General features: G+C 41.5%; 1 protein-coding gene and 1 pseudogene across 1 annotated transcript; one reads left to right on the top strand and one right to left on the bottom strand.

The window, feature by feature from the left end:
* The first annotated feature begins 811 nt into the window (after window positions 1-811).
* LOC112541664 (periodic tryptophan protein 2 homolog) lies at window positions 812-11,031 on the top strand. The gene is made up of 10 exons (XM_088142541.1): window positions 812-939; window positions 2,012-2,096; window positions 3,781-3,916; window positions 4,293-4,482; window positions 5,476-5,584; window positions 6,746-6,777; window positions 6,946-7,045; window positions 8,363-8,428; window positions 9,497-9,589; window positions 9,970-11,031. The coding sequence occupies exons 1-10, from the start codon at window positions 827-829 to the stop codon at window positions 10,090-10,092; spliced, it is 1,047 nt and encodes a 348-aa protein (XP_087998667.1). The 5' UTR covers window positions 812-826; the 3' UTR covers window positions 10,093-11,031.
* A 296-nt stretch (window positions 11,032-11,327) lies between these two features.
* On the bottom strand, window positions 11,328-16,928 carry LOC148215712 (ADP-ribosylhydrolase ARH1-like; annotated as a pseudogene).
* Between the last annotated feature and the right edge of the window lie 1,833 nt (window positions 16,929-18,761).

Below are 18,761 nucleotides of genomic sequence, written 5' to 3'. Positions count from 1 at the left end.
CAAAATCTGATTTGGTTCTAATTTGCAGAATCATTTGAGCCTTAAGAGCTTTGGAGAGTCATGACTTAAATCAACCCCAGAGTGTGTTTCTTCAAATTGCGGAAAGAAAGGTGGCAAATCTGGATCAAGCAAGTTATCTCAAAGGTGATGAATGCAGTCTAGGGTGCCCATGTTCTTACTCAGATCTCTTGATGTGGGATAGCTGTCACAGAGGAAAGAGAAGAAAGCAGGCTGTGGGTCCAGCTGCTGAGACCTTGAGCTCCTGTCTTTGAGAGCCTTCAGCCTCCTTTTGCAGCTGTCATAGTAACCAGGTTCTTCCTTCTCCTTCATTGGTTGCTAGGAGCTGGAGTAGAACCAGAGAGAGAGGAAGAGAGAGAAAGGCTGGTGCAGGGATGAGAGACAGGAGGCTTTGAGGCAGCTGGGAATGTGGGACATGAGGATGGTGGGGCGGAAGGAACTTTGCATAGCTAGCAAGTGGTTGGGGTGGAATTAGACATGCATGGGGGAAAAGGGATTCGGATCAAGTCGCTTGGAGGGACAGGGAATATAAAGAACAGTGATAGCTGTTTGGTGCCACATTAGACATTTGCCCATCTAACTCAGTATTTTATACTAAATGTAGTGGCGTTGCAGGTTCTCAGGAGGATCTGTGATTTGAAAGGCGACTCAGAGGGCTCCTGCATGCAACGTGTGTACTCTAAGGCTGAACTTTTTAATCTCCCCTAGAATGTTGGGAAGCAATTCAGAAGAGAGGAATGTAAAAACCCACCCAAATTTCTAACTTCCTCTCTTGCCCTCCCCCTGGAAGACCTGCACCTCCCAGGCCATGCAGTCTGGACGCAGGGGCCGCCTGTCCGTGCCGGGGCCGAGCAACGCAACCCAAGACAGCATTACCAGCAGCCCCTCAATATCTGGTGATCTTCGGCTGCTCCACACAATGTAGGTAACGGATGCAATGATGCTTCCCTCTCCACCACAGAAGCTCAGCTGCAGATTTCTGGCCAGCTGGCTGAGCCCAGTTCAAAGTGCTTGTTGTTTAAAGCTTTTGATGGGTGGGTCTGGGATGGGGGTGTCAGTATTGTAAGGACCATCTTTTTCCATACAAAGCTGCCTGCTGCTGACTCACATGTTTCAACAGAGACCAGGCTGGTGCTGCTCTGGAGAGAACATTTTTAGAAGCAGCTGCAATACCTCCTAGCAATTCCTACAGCTATGACATGGCAGGCTTTTCACCTTGACCTTGAAGTATTGTTAGACTTCCGGCTACATTCTGTCTTGATTCCCTGGTTTATATCTTCCATGTTTATGGCTTGGGTATTATTTTGTTTTCTGTCTGGCTCTATACTCGAATCCTTTTAATAAATTATGACCCTGTTAGTTGGTGCAGAGGCCAGGCGCCTTGTAAATACGTTGGATTTTCAACTTCCACAGTCTGAAGCTCCGCAAATGTGAAGTTGCAGGGTTTCATTGTCACTATTATCATCAGCTATGAAAGAGGAAAACTAATAAATAAGGATTGTTTTTTAACCCGCTGCATTTTGTATAAATGAGTCCCATATTTCATTATACTTGTCCATACAAAGTCTGCCTCTATAGGGAATCCGCTCATAAGTGGCAATGTAATCAGGTCTTCAAGCCATTGAGTGAAGGGGGCCATACATTTATCATTCCAGTGCTGCAATATCAGTCTTTTGGCCATAGTAAGGCCATGGAGAATCCAACCAAAAAAAAAATCCAACCCCCCCCCCCAAAAAAACCCCAGGATATTCATATAACTCTATTAGAAATATATATATACTTGAATAATGTTTGTATTAGATAAGCATATATAGAATTCTAACTGTTTATTGTCATAATGATATATTAACACTTCTTTTTCTCTTTGTTGTATTTTTTTACATTTTTGTTAAAGCACTTTTATGTATTATTTTTCTTCTTTTTGTAATCAAAAAATTTAAAAATAAATAATAAATAAATGTAAAAGGATACTTTGATCACCCTTCCCAAACAGAGACTGTGGAGATCAGCTTCTTTGCTGCCAGTTCAATAATGATGGGACGCGAGTTGCAGCAGGATTGCGCACTGGAGCCATTAAGGTCAGTGTCAGGCAAGGAAAGTTCCAGAAACCAGAGTTGTCCACAAAGGGGCAGTCAAAAATGTCAAGAAGGCAGCTACGACCATGCAATTGAAGCCCCATCCCTTTTTCATATGCGTCCCATATGTTACACATATGTGTGCATGGCCTCAATTGCATAGCCGCAGCTGCCATCTTGATTCTTTTGACCCCCCTGCCACAAACAGGTGCCATATTGTCTTTGGCCTCAATGTTCAGCAATCTTACCTTACTTGGTTCCCTCCCAGTGTGTTACATTCCAAGAGGCTGCAAGATGGGTTGTGGTTCAACTTCCATCTGAAAGGCAACAGGCTGGAAAGACTGTGCTGGAGATTTTGAGCACCCACAGCTGCCTGCTGGGAATCAGAAAGGCCATCACTTACAAGCAAGGGATCAGAGACCACAACATTCTTTGCCCTTTATTTTTTAGCATCTGATCCATCATCTCAGATGTTCAGTATGCTCAAAACGTTCTGTACAAATGGGTATACCAAAACATCTACAGAACTGAGGGAAAGGATAATCTACAACAAACTTAGGAGCTCATGTGATGTACTGGTTAAGATGTTAGACTAGGAGTAGAGAAAACTGAGTGCAAGTCCATTCTCAGGAATGAAGACTCACTACATGACTTTGGGTCAACCCCTCCCTCTCAACCCACCTCACAGGGGATCAAAATGAAGGGAGATCCCCACATATGCCACTTTGAGATCCTAAAAGAAAGATAGAGTATAAACATAACAAATTATACTAATCAGAGAATTGCAATCCTAAACACATTCACCAAAGGGAAAAAACACAAGGCTCCAAAGGATTTGCATCTAGGTAAACCCACACAGAACAGCAATGAATGGTGATCTGAGGTGCTCATGTTACCATTACAATTAGATATCTAACTAATACTGTATATCACAAGCTGTCTCGTATCAGGAACTGGTTTATTTAGTTCTGTTCATCAGGGATAGAGAATCTGTGGCCTCCACAGCATTTCTGAATTATGCCACCAACATTTATAAGTCTGTTGATTTTTGATCAATATAATCTCCCTCCCTCCCTCCCTCCCTCCCTCTTTCTTTCTTTCTTTCTTTCTTTCTTTCTTTCTTTCTTTCTTTCTTTCTTTCTTTCTTTCTTTCTTCCTTCCTTCCTTCCTTCCTTCCTTCCTTCCTTCCTTCCTTCCTTCCTTCCTTTCTTTCTTCTAAAACGTATTCCATACAAACCCTCAACCTATATGCTAAAACAAACACACACACAAAACCAAGGAAAGGATAGCTCCAGCCACAAAAAAACTGCTATGAAACCTGGAGTATATTGACTTGTTGCAACTGCTCCCCAGGATTCCAGGCAAATTTGTTCCCCAGCTATATCCAAAGATGGCGAGGGTTGAATCTAGGTATTTATATACCTTGGGGAACTTGCAAAATATATGCTGTATACTTGAGTTACATTCTACAGAAATGGAGTCATACAGTCTTCAAAGAGCTCTGTGCCATATTATCAGCTTCAGCGCCAAAGCTACAATTTTATTTTGTGATATTATCCATGGGAACCACCTATATTCCTCTGGATTTCTGTGCTATGGTCTTTTGCTTAATGGAACTAGCCGTTTCTTGTAGAATGCTATCCTCCTATTGTGTTGATATCTCTTTGTCTTCCCTCCTGTGCTCAAGGTTTATTCTGTCAATGATGGGTCACTTCATCACATTCTTGCTGACAATGAGACAACATCTTTAGGACTACCTACCACCTCAATGCACTTTATGCCCCGTGGGCCTGCCCACAATGGAGATGTCATACTTACCACCTGTGAGTGATGCTTTTCTGATATGATGAGGTTTGAATTCAGCTTCTTGGCACAGAGCATTTATTTCTTTTTGTTTGGAGTATGCAAGACCCTGAGTATTACTAAGCCTTCTTGATAAACCAAACAATGGTTTAGTTTGCATTACGGTTTAGTTTGATATGTGAACGGGGTTATTTAGCATTGCCATTTATACTGATCTAAATCTGGCTGCATCCTTAAGCACTGACAAACATCGTTCACTGCGCATTTGAAGTTTTACAAAGTTGTTCAAGTCAGAAAAGGACCCTTGTTAATTTTGTCTCATTTTGACTTCTACTGCCCCACGAAAATCTACCCTGCTTAATGTAATTAAATCTCTGGGCTCTTTCCCGACCACAGATTCTGGTGGGAAAGTGAAACTATGGCACGTCTCTACTCGCACCTGCGTGCGCACCATAACAGAGGACCGCCAAACCTTCATGGCCTGTTTCAATCATTCTGGCTCCAAGTTTGTCACAGGTGGAGCAGGACCTGGAATTTACATGTATGATGCTCAGACCTGGGATAAATTGGAAAATTTTCTGCCAAGGTACGCTGTTGAGATTAGGACATCGAGTCTTGTGAGGGTCAGAAATTTAAGAACTATATAATGGGCTGAATTTAGTAGGTAACTTTGTGGTTGGCTTTTGGCTTCTAAGTGCAGCTGTAATGGGCAGAAGGAACAGGAGGAAGAGCCGCAACCAAGTTAATGGTCAGATAAAAGAAATATGCGTCTGGGCTAGAATGTAACCTGAATAAGCATTTCAGACAAGAGCCTCCCTAGTCCTTATGAAGATAAAGGGAGGGAGGGAGGAAGCACATTCAGACTTGCAAGATTCTGATACTATAACCTTATAATAAAAGTAGTATTATTTATTTATTTTATTTATTGGATTTCTCCCCTGCCCATCTCCCCCACAATGGGGGACTCTGGGCGACTTACAAAAAACATTAAAATTATAAATATATATAAAATACATAATACATCTAGAATTAAGAACAATACTAAAGAAGGAAAACCCAAGAGGATGAAAAATCTGAGGCTGAAGACCGAAGGCCTCTATGGGGCTAGCCATCCCCATGCTTGAGGTATTCCCTCCCCACCCCAGGCCAGGTGGCAGAACCAGGTCTTCAAAGCCTTATGGAAGGTCAGGAGTGAGGGGGCCAATCGCACCTCCGGGGGCAGAATGTTCCAAAGAGTGGGGGCTACCGCAGAGAAGGCCCGCCTTCTGGACCCCGCTAATTGGAGTTCTTTCACTGAGGGGGTCCAAAGCATGCCCTCTCTGTGTGATCGGGTGGGACGGGTTGAAGTCACAGGGGAGAAGCGGTCCCTTAGGTAACCTGGCTCCATGCCATGTAGGGCTTTAAAGGTAATAACCAACACCTTGAATTGGACCTGGAAGCAAACTGGTACCCAATGCAGCTCGCGGAGCAACGGTGTTACATGGGCCCTTCTTGGGGCCCCAAAAATTAGCATGCATGACTTTGGTCTCCTAATCTGGTCTACCTTGAAGGGCTGACAACAGCCATCTTTTTTCTCCAGTGATTCCCCAAATGCGATGGATGGGCATATGTCCCGGGTCTATGCTTTGGCTTTCTTCCCAGAAAACGATGAACGTTTCATTTCTGGAGGATGGGATGACACCGTGCAGGTGAAACTCTGGGGAACATTACAAGGAACATTCGTTATGGTGCTGAGCAGTTATAGAGTTGAGAATTGGCAGTGCGAATTTCCAGACCCAGTATGGCAAATGGCCCCATGAGAAATACTCTTCCCTGTTCACTGGGGATACCTTAGAATAGCCAAAGCGTGTGGGAAAAGCTCTCAGTTCAGCCATCCCAACTGTTTGGTTTCAGGGGAGCTGCTGATAGCATCTCATCCTGCAAGCCCCAAATATCACAGCTGCCATTGGAGTTGCACATTTGAGCAACCCAGAAATTCAGCTGGGCAGACCACTATGTTGCACAAGCCCATGGGGAACTTGTAAGGTATGGAAAATACCTGTTGGCGCCGCTCCACCTCCACTCATGTAAACACAGGGTGCTTTGATCCAAAACAGAAAGATTGGTGATAGAGCTTAATCTCTCCCCTGCCCCCAGCCTCTTTTTAAAAATAATTAACTTGTCTCCATAAATGGGGGAAAGGATGGTGGGCTCTTTCTTAACAAAGGGGCTGAAAAAAAGGTTAGGTCCCCCCTGCCCCACCCCATGTTTAATGGTCCAAAGTTGTGGGCTATGGGTGGGCAACATTTGGGACTAGGGTCACACCTTTAAAATATTTTATTTTATTTGGTCTTTGGAGGGTATAAGATACAGGTTAGAGGCAGATGGGCAGTGATGTGGTGGTGCCATCTCTGGAGGAGATGAGGCTGAATTTTTCAGCCAATTTGAGGGTGGAATTTGAATTGTCTGGATTGCTCCAAACAGATGTGTTACCCTATTAAAAGAGAGAGTCTTTTTTTTTTTTTTTTTAATTTAAATCATGCTACCCAAAGTAGGTAATTGCTCTGAGGTTTAGCTTTGCAATCTTGGTAGGAAGATCTCTCCGGGTCACAGGGGGCCTGTGGGCTTTAGGGAGCCCCCTCCTGCACTGGAATAAATAAAAAAAAAAAGATCAGAACGGTGGCTGCATGATAGGTATTTTATGCATTGTGTACTTCGTCCCAAGAGGCACACCCTAAAATGCATTCCAGAATTGCTGGCATCATTGATCATTCCATAGGAGATAGGCCAGGCAAGGGAAATGTTATCAAGTGGGTGTTGGAGGGTGTGAACCTATCTAACTTCATTTTTCTGGCTTTTTGTCCTTCTAGTTTTGGACCATACAAGCACCACATTCTCTACGGTATGCCTACGTATCATATCTCCCCTACTTCTCCATCCAGTTCTCTTACCTCACTCTTTTGGACCCTTCTCCACCCTCCTCACTTCCTGCTTTTTGCTTTCTCCAACCATACTGATTCCTCTTCTATCACTTCTGTTCTTTCCCACCTTTACTTTGCCCTTCTTGCAGGCATATCTCTGGGCCCCACATCTGCGGGGATGCCATGTCAATAGACAAAACGGGGACACAGATTCTGACAGGATCCTGGAGGCGGCATAACACCTTGCAGGTAAGAGCTGGCAAGGAGGCGCCTCTGAAGCTCCAAGGTTGATCGAGGGGTTTCAGAGATCATTTGGATTTAACCCATTCGGTTCCTTTGACAGAGAAGCAAGGTCCGACTGAGAAGAAAAGCATTGCTTTTGTATGTGTGTTTTAATTGAGCAGTGGGATGTTTTAGGAATATTTTCCATTCAGTGAGAGCATCCAGGGCTATTTCCAGATGACGGCTTATTGTGTAATCAGCACATAACCACTATATACTTTTATGGTAGGCGTAGTTTTGTCACCATTTTATTTTATTTTGATGATACTTTTCCTGTTTTTAAAACATGGCAGTATTTGCGTCATACCACTTAACAGAAAGAACTTGAGAGCCCCACAATACCATCCTGTCACAATCCTAATTAAAAATAGATTTTAAGATTTTTCTCATTGCCATCCTTATGGCCACGTGGTCACTGGCAGTGCTTAGAAAGGGTAAAGTTGTTTTTAAAGAGTTTGGAGCAAATAATGCTATAAAGTTATAACCAAAATGAAACTTTTTAGTGGTGCTTCATATGTATCCCTCACAGTCAAATTAAAAGATCACAGGAGAATGACAACTAATGACCAGAGGGGAAAAAATGCTTACTGCAAAGGTTATGGCAAATATGGGTTGACTTTCAAAGAGTTCAGGGAACTAGACTCTATCTTTCTTGTTTACAGCAGCTATATCAAATCTTCTACTCTGAATGGAATACAGAATATACACGGGGAAAGTGCAATGTTGTTATTGCTGTGCAATGTCTGCATGGGTTATTGCTTTGAGGTATTCGTCTGGAAGAGGACCAAATTTCTATTCTCATCTGTAAAATGAAGATAGGGTAGATTTCCTTGCCCAGAACAAAGCAAATTTACAGGGAGTGCAAGAATGTGCCCAGATCACTTTACTATTGTTGCATTATATAGTAAAAAATGTATGCAGGAGCTCCAGTTTGACTCGAATACTTGAGATAAATGAGATGTGATATAATACGAATCATTAAAATGTTCCTTTAAAAAGATACGTTATATATTTGCATGCATATTTCTGGTAATTCCCTAAGCCCTGGGTTTTTAAATTCAAGGTTTATAGAACAAGACATTTACAGGATTCAAATATTACACTAAGCTTAGTAAGATGTGAAAACCTGCCATTTTGCTTTGTAAGACACGATTTATGGCTTTGCATTATATGTATTCAGAACATAAAGGTTTCTCTGAGAAACCATTGCTAAAAAATCTGGGCTAAATACAATCTATGAACCAGCCAATAAGTATAAATGCTTATTTTTCGCCTCTACCCTAGATCTGGGATGCTGAAACGTGTGCCAAGATAATGGACATTCCAGAAGATTTCCGGGGTCACTCACAGGTTGAAGAACCATTTCTTATAATTCCCAAAACTCAGGCAAAGCCAACATTACCCCAAGGCTGGTGTCCTCCAGAAGGGTTGGACTTCATCTCCCATAAACTCCATCCAGCATAGGGAAGGGTGAAATTAACCCATCATACATTTTTCAGTAGGGTTCCTTCTTGAAATGAGATATATATCAAATCTATAAGACGCATGGAATCCCTTCTCTTATCTTCTCGTGCAAATGCACTTGGATTTAACCAGACTCCGAGCACTTCCACCCAAAAAGCTTAAACCTCTGCAAACCCTGTGATCTGACACCATCATCTTTCTTCAACAATGATACTGTTCATTTTTGGCTCAGCTGTGGTGAAAGATGACTGCTGTTCTGAAGCTACATTTGGAGCTTTTATAGCCCATTTCCTCTTTGGAGGGAACTGTCCCCTCATCCCTTCTCCTGGCTTCTGGACTTCAGCAGTCCGTGTAGGTCCTGTAATGGGAGTGCTGGCTTGATGGCTTTCCATCTCTACCTCCATTTTCCAGGAGAAATGAGCAGGGGTAAATTGACACTGTCCAATCATTTTTTCTCTTCTACTGGAAAAAGAACCTGACCAGACTGCTCGCTTTCTTTCTTTCTTTCTTTCTTTCTTTCTTTCTTTCTTTCTTTCTTTCTTTCTTTCTTTCTTTCTTTTTCTTTTTCCTTTTTGTGTGGAATGAGATATTTGTCGCTGCAGAGTCTGGGTGGACTTGGGGTGGGACCATGTTTTCTGCTGTTGGTTCTTGGTATTGCAAGACCAGGGAGGTTGGAGATGATCGCAGGAAAACTTTTTTCAAGGATTGGGGAATGAAAGTGAAATAATGCCTCAGTTTTATTCTTTGCCACTATTTCAGCAGCCATGGTTTCTTTATCTGTAGCCCCATCATGTAGTCTGGTTCATTTACTTGGATTGTATCACACTTAATGTGATTTTAATGGTGCACTTTTGCCAACTGAAAGTTGATCGTTCTTGGCAAAGAAGAATAATTCCTTTAGGGTCCCTTTTTGGTTGGTCTAATTAAGGGACCCTTCTCTTCCTTTTCCCCCAGATATATACTTGCCACTTCCTTGGTGCTGACTACATAGTAGCTGGTGGCAGTCGGAACAACTTGTGTCGACTCATTGACAGAAGAATTCTCATGGTAAAGTCTCATGGCTTTGCTAACCTTTGTGGGAAAGGGCTTGGCTTTGTAGTAGGGCAGGTGTTTTGCACCCCAAATTTAGTCCCCAGGAACATCCACAGAAAAGAAACAAGTGGTAGCAGCTGATTTCTGCTCTCCTTTTTTGTTCAGAAGAAGAGAGCTTGCTAATCAACGGGCTGAAGGGCTAGTTTGCAAGGGAGGAGAGGGTGGGGTGTAAGAAGAATGTGTTAAACCAATGTTTTTCAAGCTTGGCAACTTTCAGATGTGTGGACTTCAACTCCCAGAATTCCCCAGCCAGTCCACACATCTTAAAGTTGCCAAGCTTGAAAAACACTGTGTTAAATCCTCCTCTAATCCTCAGGGTTTTTTCTGTTTTCCAGAGCACAGGGGTGCTTAATGACCTGCCTGGAGGTGTTTATAGTACTCATATCAGTTGCCGTGGAGTCCTAGCTGCAACTTCCAACAATTTCCTGTATCTTGCACAAACTCCAGTGAAACCTTGAAGTCTTCCTGTGTGACTGCGAGGAACTCTTGCTACGACCAGAAGGATATCACCAGTGCCTTTGATCATCATGACTGTTATCAGCTTGTCAATTTCCTAGTATCCTCGATGTCTGTCAAAATCATGCATAAGGTCACCCTGATATGCCTGCCCTCTTCCTATCTTCTTCTGCTTCTCTGTGGACAAACAGAATCATGGTCTGCCAGTAGAGAGTCCTGCTTGATTGGATGTGCCCAATCTCATCATTGCTCTGCTGATGTTAATCCCTTCTCAGCATGATCGTCTGGAGGTACTGCTCTGTTGGAATCATCTCATCATGGTTTGCTTTTGTGGACACCTTTCGTTTTGATCTTGTACCAGAATCTCCGGGATTCTCACCATTCTTTCCTTCCATGGATGAGATCTTATCTTTAGACTTTGTTGCCTGGGACTGTGACTGACTGGGTTATCTGTTGCTGCTGTTGGCAATCCAAACCGTGCTTGACCACAGCTGTCATAGACTTCCTGTTAAATTGACAGTGGTTATTCTTAGGACTATGTGGGGTTTGAAATGGTTCCCCTAACCCCATATTGTAGAGAATCCCATCATCCTCTGAATTGCCTTCTAATCAAACCCACTGGAGGGAAAGGTGTGTCCATGGTATTTCTGCCTTAAGTTGCCATCCTGCCTGGGGGTTAAGCTTCCTCTCTTTTCATACCCACCTCCCAGCATGGCTGCCCTAAAACACCACCTTGGTGCCAAATTAAAACATCTTGGCTGGGCCTTTGTGTGTGTCCAGTACTCCTGGGTCTTTGGGAAGGAAAATGGGATCTATTTGAACAAGAATGCAACAGAGGGGAGCTAAGACTCCTGGATTCCTTGAAATGGTCAAGGATTTTATTCCCAGGAATTTTGCCCCCAGTTGCAGGGCTGAGCCATGGAATATGTGAAACAATAATAAAGAAGAGAATGCCTCTGGGCATGTGCAGAGTGCATTTCCCTCACCACTGAGCAACCACAGCACTCATCCACATCTGGGAGAAGGTCTCCCAGAACAAAGGGGGTATTTGACCTGGGAGGGAGAGGTTCTTAAAAATCAAGCATCTAACATTTCTTTCTTGAAAACTTATCAAGGCAAAAGGAAAAATGTCTAAGACAACTTCAGCTTATTTTTCAGAGAAGAGTTTTCAATCTATTGCAAGTTTTCAGCTCACACCTTCCTGGGAATCAAAGATATTAGATATGGGAACGGCTTCTCAAACAGGCACCTGTTCCCACGCAAGCCGATAGAGTTGGCCGCAGACACCATCCTGTCTTGGTATTCCAGCTCCACGTAGTTTCCACCTGGGACACATCTGAAACCATACGCAAGGCCACAGCTTGCCGCGATCACCCCTGTGGAGTCACTGTCCCCTGTGGGATAAGGAGAAACACACATGCACACAGATTGTGTTCACCCAATGTGCTCAGTCAGTTAAAGACCTAGTGGCTACATTAGCACATCATACTAAGAATACAAATAGATGTACCCATCATGTATGTAAGCAATGTTATGCATAAAAGAAATAGTAAGCCAAAGAAACTACAGGTAGTCCTCATTTAGTGACCACAATCGGAACCAGCAACTTGGTTGTTAAGCAAAGCGGTCACTAAGTGAAACTGTGACTATGCTTATGATCTTACTTCATCTTTCCTTTGCTCTGCAGACCTGTGAAGATCATAAATGCAAGGACTGGTCGCAAAGTTACTTCTTCATCACAGTCGTAACTGTGAATAATCGCTAAGCAAGGCAATCACTAAACGAGGACTACCTGTAAAGGCGTGAGATCAAAGAAAAGGAAATAATCTACCTTACACCAACAGCATGCGCTATACCTCTCTATGCCTTTCTCTCCTTGTTTTCCACAACCTCGTATGCTGCCTTTTCTTCTTTAAGCTTCTTACCTCTCTCTTTCTGAAGATTTCATCAACTGTTGAACCCCCAGTTTCTTGGTCTTCCCCTTCCTCTTGATCCATTCCCTTTTCCTTGATACATTTCTTTTGCAATTTGATCCTTATTCATTCTTAAATGTTTCTTTCATGCTAGGCAGCACTTTGCATTCAGACCATATTCTTTCAACATCCCTTCATTCTTGACTCTCTTTCTTCTTTAAGCACATACACTTCTTAAGTGCCCCATTCCCGCTGCATTCTACTTACTTTTATGCTTCTCCTAACATCCTTTGACTTCCATATAACCTAAGCTTGGTTATTTTTAACCTTGATTTTCTAGGTGGCTTAGGGTGTTATGCAAACCCAGCCCATTTTATATTTTATGGGCCAGTGTATGGTGCAAGTCCAGAACATGGATTAATTCAAGCATGAGTGAATGCAACTGCAGGAAAAAAAAGTGACATCTGGCTAGGTTTGAGGTGAAGGATTTACCAGGGGACGTACTTGCCTCCTGACTCACCCCCATGGAACATGGCCCATCCACAGAGTTTCTCCCAGATGTTCCCTGCACCCCGCAAAGCATCATAGGCCACCATGGGGGTATCGTGACTGTTCTGCCCAGCCCAGCCACCCAGGTTGAAGGTTTTGTAAATATCATCGCACTCTGTGGGACCGTAGACAGAAGGAAACTGAACAGGTCTCCGGCCGTCAGCAAGGCCCTGTTCTGAGAGGTACCTAAACACAGAAAGAAGGAAGAGAAGAAGCCTGCATGGGAAGTGGTATTTTCAAGAGCTAAGGGAGAATCAATAGGTTGGGAGGATATCCGGTAGGCAATCAGATTTTGCCTGGATTTTCTGAACTACAATGCCTATCATGTCTTGCACCAGCTATAGTGATTGGAATTCATAGAAGGTGAAATCCAGAAGACATGGAGCTACTGTTTTTACATTGAAGTATGATCTAGAACTTGGATACACATAATTTGGGGGATGAGAACCACATGTTAGGGGCTAAAGGAGAAACTATAATATAAATGTCTGGAGAAAAAGCCACATTCTTCTTAAATTCCATCTGTATTCCATTAACTTTACCTTGTTTCACAATTGCTTACAAGGGATGGGGTCAAAAAAGTCAAGATGATAGCCACAACTATGCAATCAAAGCTCCCCCTTTAACATGTATTGTGACATACATAAAAAGCAGGCAGGGCTTCAATCACATGGTTGTGGCTATCATCTTGATTTTTTTGACCCCACCCCTGCAGACATTCCTGACTGCTCAGTTAGCTTTGAATACTGCAAAAGGTACATTTCTAGAACTCATGGTACATGGGGACCTAGAGAAATAAGAGTCCAAAACAACCATATAAGTAGCCTTAGAATTGCCCGCATCAATTTAATTCTAAGGTTCCACAGATAGTCCTCGACTTACAACCATTTGTTTAGCTGGCTTCACTCTCAACCCCAACAGCCTGAACGTACTCCAGCGCAAGGGACAGAGTCTTCAGCAACCCAGCTCCCCAGAGCTCCAGGGGCAGGCCCTGTACAGCATAAGCAGCAAAGAGGGCTGAGGCCAGAGGCCAGAGCCCCCAGGTAGCTTACAACAGAGGAAATGGAGAAAGGATGGGTCTTTCAGGACTCTATATCTCCCCCCACCTTTTTTTTCTTCTTAGTTATTCTACAAATTAGACTGAATTATTAAAATTTACCTGACTTCCCAAAAGTCCCTATAGTTTAAAGAGATATTTGAATGAAAACTTAATTGAAACAAGCAGGACTTGTATTTTTCCAGAGAGAAACTTTTGGAAAAGTCTGTTCTGTACATTATTAAACTGTGGTTCAGTTTACAACAGGGAAGCTGGCTATGGACTTGTTGCACATATCTCTGATGCCATCAACACATCCACAACCATTCTCCCCAGATTCCTAAAACAGTTTGGCGACTTATTTGAAAATATTTGCCAAAATCACCATAAAATGAAGAATAACATATTTCAAATGCATACATCTGTAAACATTTCTATGCTGAATTAATAAAATGTAAATTACAACAGATAACCTGCATGAAGAGAAGGGAAAGATCACTGGTTGAACAAGCACGTCATTTGCTGATAAATATCTTTTAAAAAGCACAATTACAGATATATGACTTGCATTATTGATTCTTAAAAAGTCACGTCTGCTTTCAGATGTCTACTGAGAAGACAGAGGGTAATCCATGCAAGAGGAATGAAGTGTCAAAATGAAATACATCTCCCCAAAATGGAGACATAAAGTGGCTTTTTAAAATGTTTCCTTGTCTATGAAATTATTTGCAAAGAGAAGTCTTAACACATCAGGGAGAAAGATTTCAATCAAATTCTTTGCCTAATATGTTGGTTTTATTATTGCAAGCAGCCTTACAGATGTAAGAACATTAAAAAATAAGATCTTTTATCTGAAAGCTTAAGTGGTGCAACCAAGTCCTACTTACAGGATTTTATCACCTCATCCTGCTGCTTAGAAAGACACCACCCCAAAAACAATAGGGGCCGCTTCTGCATGCATATAGATGGTTTACCAGGGCTGAAGAAGATCTCTCCATCCCACCATCATTTTTTATGCTTCCCCCAAGCCTTGAAAGACTGCTGCCCCGTGTTCCTTTACCTGTGGGGTGGTGATGTGTCATTCTTCCACTTTCGATACTGACATGAATCAAGCTATTGAGATCTGAAAGATGGGGATACCTGAGAAAGAAGTCAACCATGAGTCATAATGGAGTCATCTCTGTCCTTGGCCCTTTAGCTATCCTGACTGTGCAGTTTCTTTTTTTATATATATAATATTTTATTGAGATTTTAAAGATACATATTTAAAAGTTAGAAATGAAAAGGAAAATTTGAAATACAAAATATAAAAAGGAAAAGAAAAAGTGAGGTAAAGTAAAAGAAGAAAAGATATGAAAAATAGATAAGTTCCAATCTATCTCTGGTCTTAGAAATAATAAGGCTATCATAAGTGCTAGTTTTTAATACATTAAATAGGAATAATTCTTTGTCTAAACATATCCCATTACATTTATAATCTAATCTTCAAATCCCCATGTAAGCTTCACCTCACCTGCATTTTGCAAATAGTCCATCAATGGTTTCCATTCTTTAAGGTAGTAGTTGTTTGAGTTTTCTTTTAATAGGCAAATCAATTTGTAATTTTCTGCCATATCCATCAGTTTTAACAATCATTCTTGTATTGTTGGTAGTGTCTGGGTTTTCCAAAATTGTGCATAAAGAAGTCTTGCTGCGGTAATCATGTATTGAGTAATTCTAATAAGATGTTTTCCTATTTGAAAATCCATTATCCCCAACAGGAATCGTTCTGGCTTAAATGGGATCTGTATTTGTAGTATGCTCTGCATCAACATTTGTATTTGAGTCCAAAATTTCTTTGCAATTTTACATGTCCACCACATATGGTAAAATGACCCCTCTTGTTGGTTACATTTCCAACAAACGTTGGAAATTGTCCCATACATCTTTGATAGTCTTTGGGGTGTCATATACCATCGATACATCATTTTATAGAAATTTTCTTCTGGCTGTGCAGTTTCTATTGCTCCCCATTGTGTCATCATATCATCATCATCATAAGACCAGTGCACGTGGATCTCATAGCTGTGCCACAACCAGTTGCATTAGGGTTGAAGGGAATGCGATATCCACCTGGCTCTCCTGGATATAACTGAGATGCTCTTACAGGCAGGTGGGGAAAAAAGAGCACATTGAGATGTTTACGGGCCAAATGACCTCAGATTTTCAGCCCCGAATACATTTATCTTATTTTACAAAGTGGAGCTAGAGGTTGCAATCTAAAGTGAAACACTCATGTTAAAAAAAGAAAGAAAGAAAATTGGTTTCTTTTTTCTTTGTTGGTTGATTTTCTGCTTAGAAAAAAAAAAAAACAGGCCGTGAACTACAGACCACTGAGTATCACTTATAATTTGATTCACCATGTATTGCTGATTCAATTCGTAATATGGGTACAAGCTGTAAAAGGAAGCCCCAAGCTCAAATGTCAGCTTTGTCATATATTCACTAGGTGTTCTCTTCCCGCATCAGAAGGTCAGGGTGCACACACCTACATACACCCCCTCATAAAGGATATATAGCCATTTGCCGAGGATATCTTCTTTGAAGAAAATAACAGTGACCTATTTTGTAGCATCTTTGTCAACATGCTCTCAGTCCAGCTATAGGCGCTTTCTATTAAAATGCTAAATTTTATGGTTTCATTTTTAATGAGACCCAAAGGAGGAAAGGAAAGAATTCTAGAAATGCAGACAACTCTGATAAAGGGAAGAAAGGGTCATTTTATACACCCTTTCATTAAAGAAGGAAAAAGGAATCAACAGAGAAGAAAAAGAAAATAAATCTTGATGAAGGAAAACAGAGGAAATATCTTCTTGTATGACTACTAGAATACATGTTTTCCTGAGTTTCATACCTGAGCAACCCTCCACCCCAACCCCCTTTCTTTCTATCTTTCTAAAAACATACCAAGTTTCAAAGGGTTATTTTCCCACATAATTTATTTCTCCTAAAGTCCAAGGTTTTGATGTTCGTTACCCAGAGTGCTAGTGGACCCAGGTTTCCTCCCCTCCATATCTTTCATGGCTTCCACGTGGCATCTGGCCAGCTCCTGGAACAAGGGCTCCCCAGTTTTTCCTGTGCAAGGGAAGAAGACAAATTAAAATCATGTTTTGCCTCTACTTCATCCCAGCCTTCTTACTACCCTCACCTTGCTCAGTCCTATCACTTAAGGAAACTTACTCAAAAGCGATGCAACCAATTCCTTTTTGAAGGTGCTTTCCTTCATTGCAAAGCAACTGCTTTGTTGGCAATCTTGGTGTGGCTGACAGGAGTAGTAGTCAAACACATGTGAGGGCACCATTTTGAAAAAAACAAATGTATTGGAAGGACGCATAGCCAACTGTTTCTCTGTGCCAGTGTTTCTCAACCTTGGCAAGTTTAAGATGTGTGGACTTCAACTCCCAGAATTCCCCAGCCGAGTTGAAGTCCACACATCTGAAACTTGCTAAGTTGAGAAACACTGCTCTGTGCCACAGTGAACAGTCCAAACTCTTTTCCATTTTTTTTCTCCTTCAGAGGCTAAAAATCTTCCCAGAGGTCTAGCATGCACCTCCGGGCATTTGAACAGAAAAGTAAAACCCACTCCTCTAGCAACAGCAGCAAACTGATCCCAATATTTTCCTGTTATGCAGTGTAATGATATTTCTTCATGTGTTCAGGACTGTACAGGCCTTATCCATTTGGAAACCATTATATTTGTGAAGCAGGAATTTATTCATTTATTAGACAAGTACTGGGACTGTTTTTAATCAAACGTGGTTTTAAAAAATTATATGAAGAAATTAGACAACTCGTGACCCGTTGGGTCATCATTTCAGAGATATTTCCTTACTGAAATAAACAGAATGACCAAGGGCAAAAAAAACAGTGGGAGTGTGAGCGATTTGCAACATGTTGCTGGCTTCCCCATTGACTTTGCTTGTGGTGGGCTGGCAAAGAGCGTCAGAAATCCCCTTCCTTCCTTCCTTCCTTCCTTCCTTCCTTCCTTCCTTCCTTCCTTCCTTCCTTCCTTCCTTCCTTCCTTCCTTCCTTTTTTGGCCATACTCTGTGGACATTTTGAAACAGCAACTGAAATTAACTGATTTGTGTCTATTTGAACATATTTTTATATTATATACATTATATATATAATTATATAATATAAAATATAATATAAAATATAATATTTTATATTATGCAGTTCATGTGGGGCCAAACTTTGTACCAAATCCCTGTCTCTCCCACCAATTGTAATAGGCTTGATTAGGCTGAAAGTGCCCACACACACACACACACACTTACTGGAAAAGGATTCCAAAATGGATAATGTAGCATTGCCTGTTACAAGGTCTACTTTCATGCATCAGAACCCATGCCTGATGTGTCAGCCTCAGTTTGATAGATAGTGGGTATGAAGAGAGAGAAAAAAGGAAAACACTGAGAATCGCAGACTATGAGATGTAAGAACAGTATGTAGTATTTAATGCTAACATAGCTCAAGAGTGTATTTTACCCTCAGGAATCTTTAATGCAATTTTTTTTCAGAGGTTTACCTGTTACAAACTTTGCCACATTTATTTCATGTAAACCACATGGAACTCATAGCTATGCTTAGTCCAAAGTGGCATAGCCACATTAAAAAAAACACGTGTTATAAATGTCCTCAGTCTGTCATTTATTTCCAAAATGCTCTTTCATATAGTCCTTCCTTATTCTCCTCCCCCCGCCTCCTTTTTCTTCCCCACAGTGAAACTCTTCTCAATTTTACAGGTATGTACAAGATTGTCCTCAGAAGCAAATGAGAGGAAATGCGCTCCATGTAACTAGCTTATGCACTGAAAGGAAAGGTGGACCATAAGTGCAACAATAAATAAATAATCAGCACTGATATCACTATTTGGAGAAAGTTGCACCTTGTCAATGGCTGTCTGTTCTACATCTGCTGAAGACCCAAAAATCCTATCAAGAAAATGAAATAGGGAGGTAACGTGTCACTCTCTTTTCACCATTTCTGTCATGACTAACCCACCAGCGAGAGTGTTAACAAATTTGTCCGTTGGAGTGTGTCTTTTCTTGAAACAGCATCATGGGGTTTTTTTTATGTATTATTAGATTTGTATCCCACTTTTATTTGTATAACAAAAGGCAGTGTACA

The sequence above is a fragment of the Python bivittatus genome, unplaced genomic scaffold, assembly GCF_059951505.1.
Source record: "Python bivittatus isolate LINGU-HERP-01145 unplaced genomic scaffold, Pbiv_v1 ctg000440_np1212, whole genome shotgun sequence".
NCBI lineage: Eukaryota > Metazoa > Chordata > Lepidosauria > Squamata > Pythonidae > Python > Python bivittatus.
This window is presented reverse-complemented; position numbering and strand designations above follow the sequence as displayed.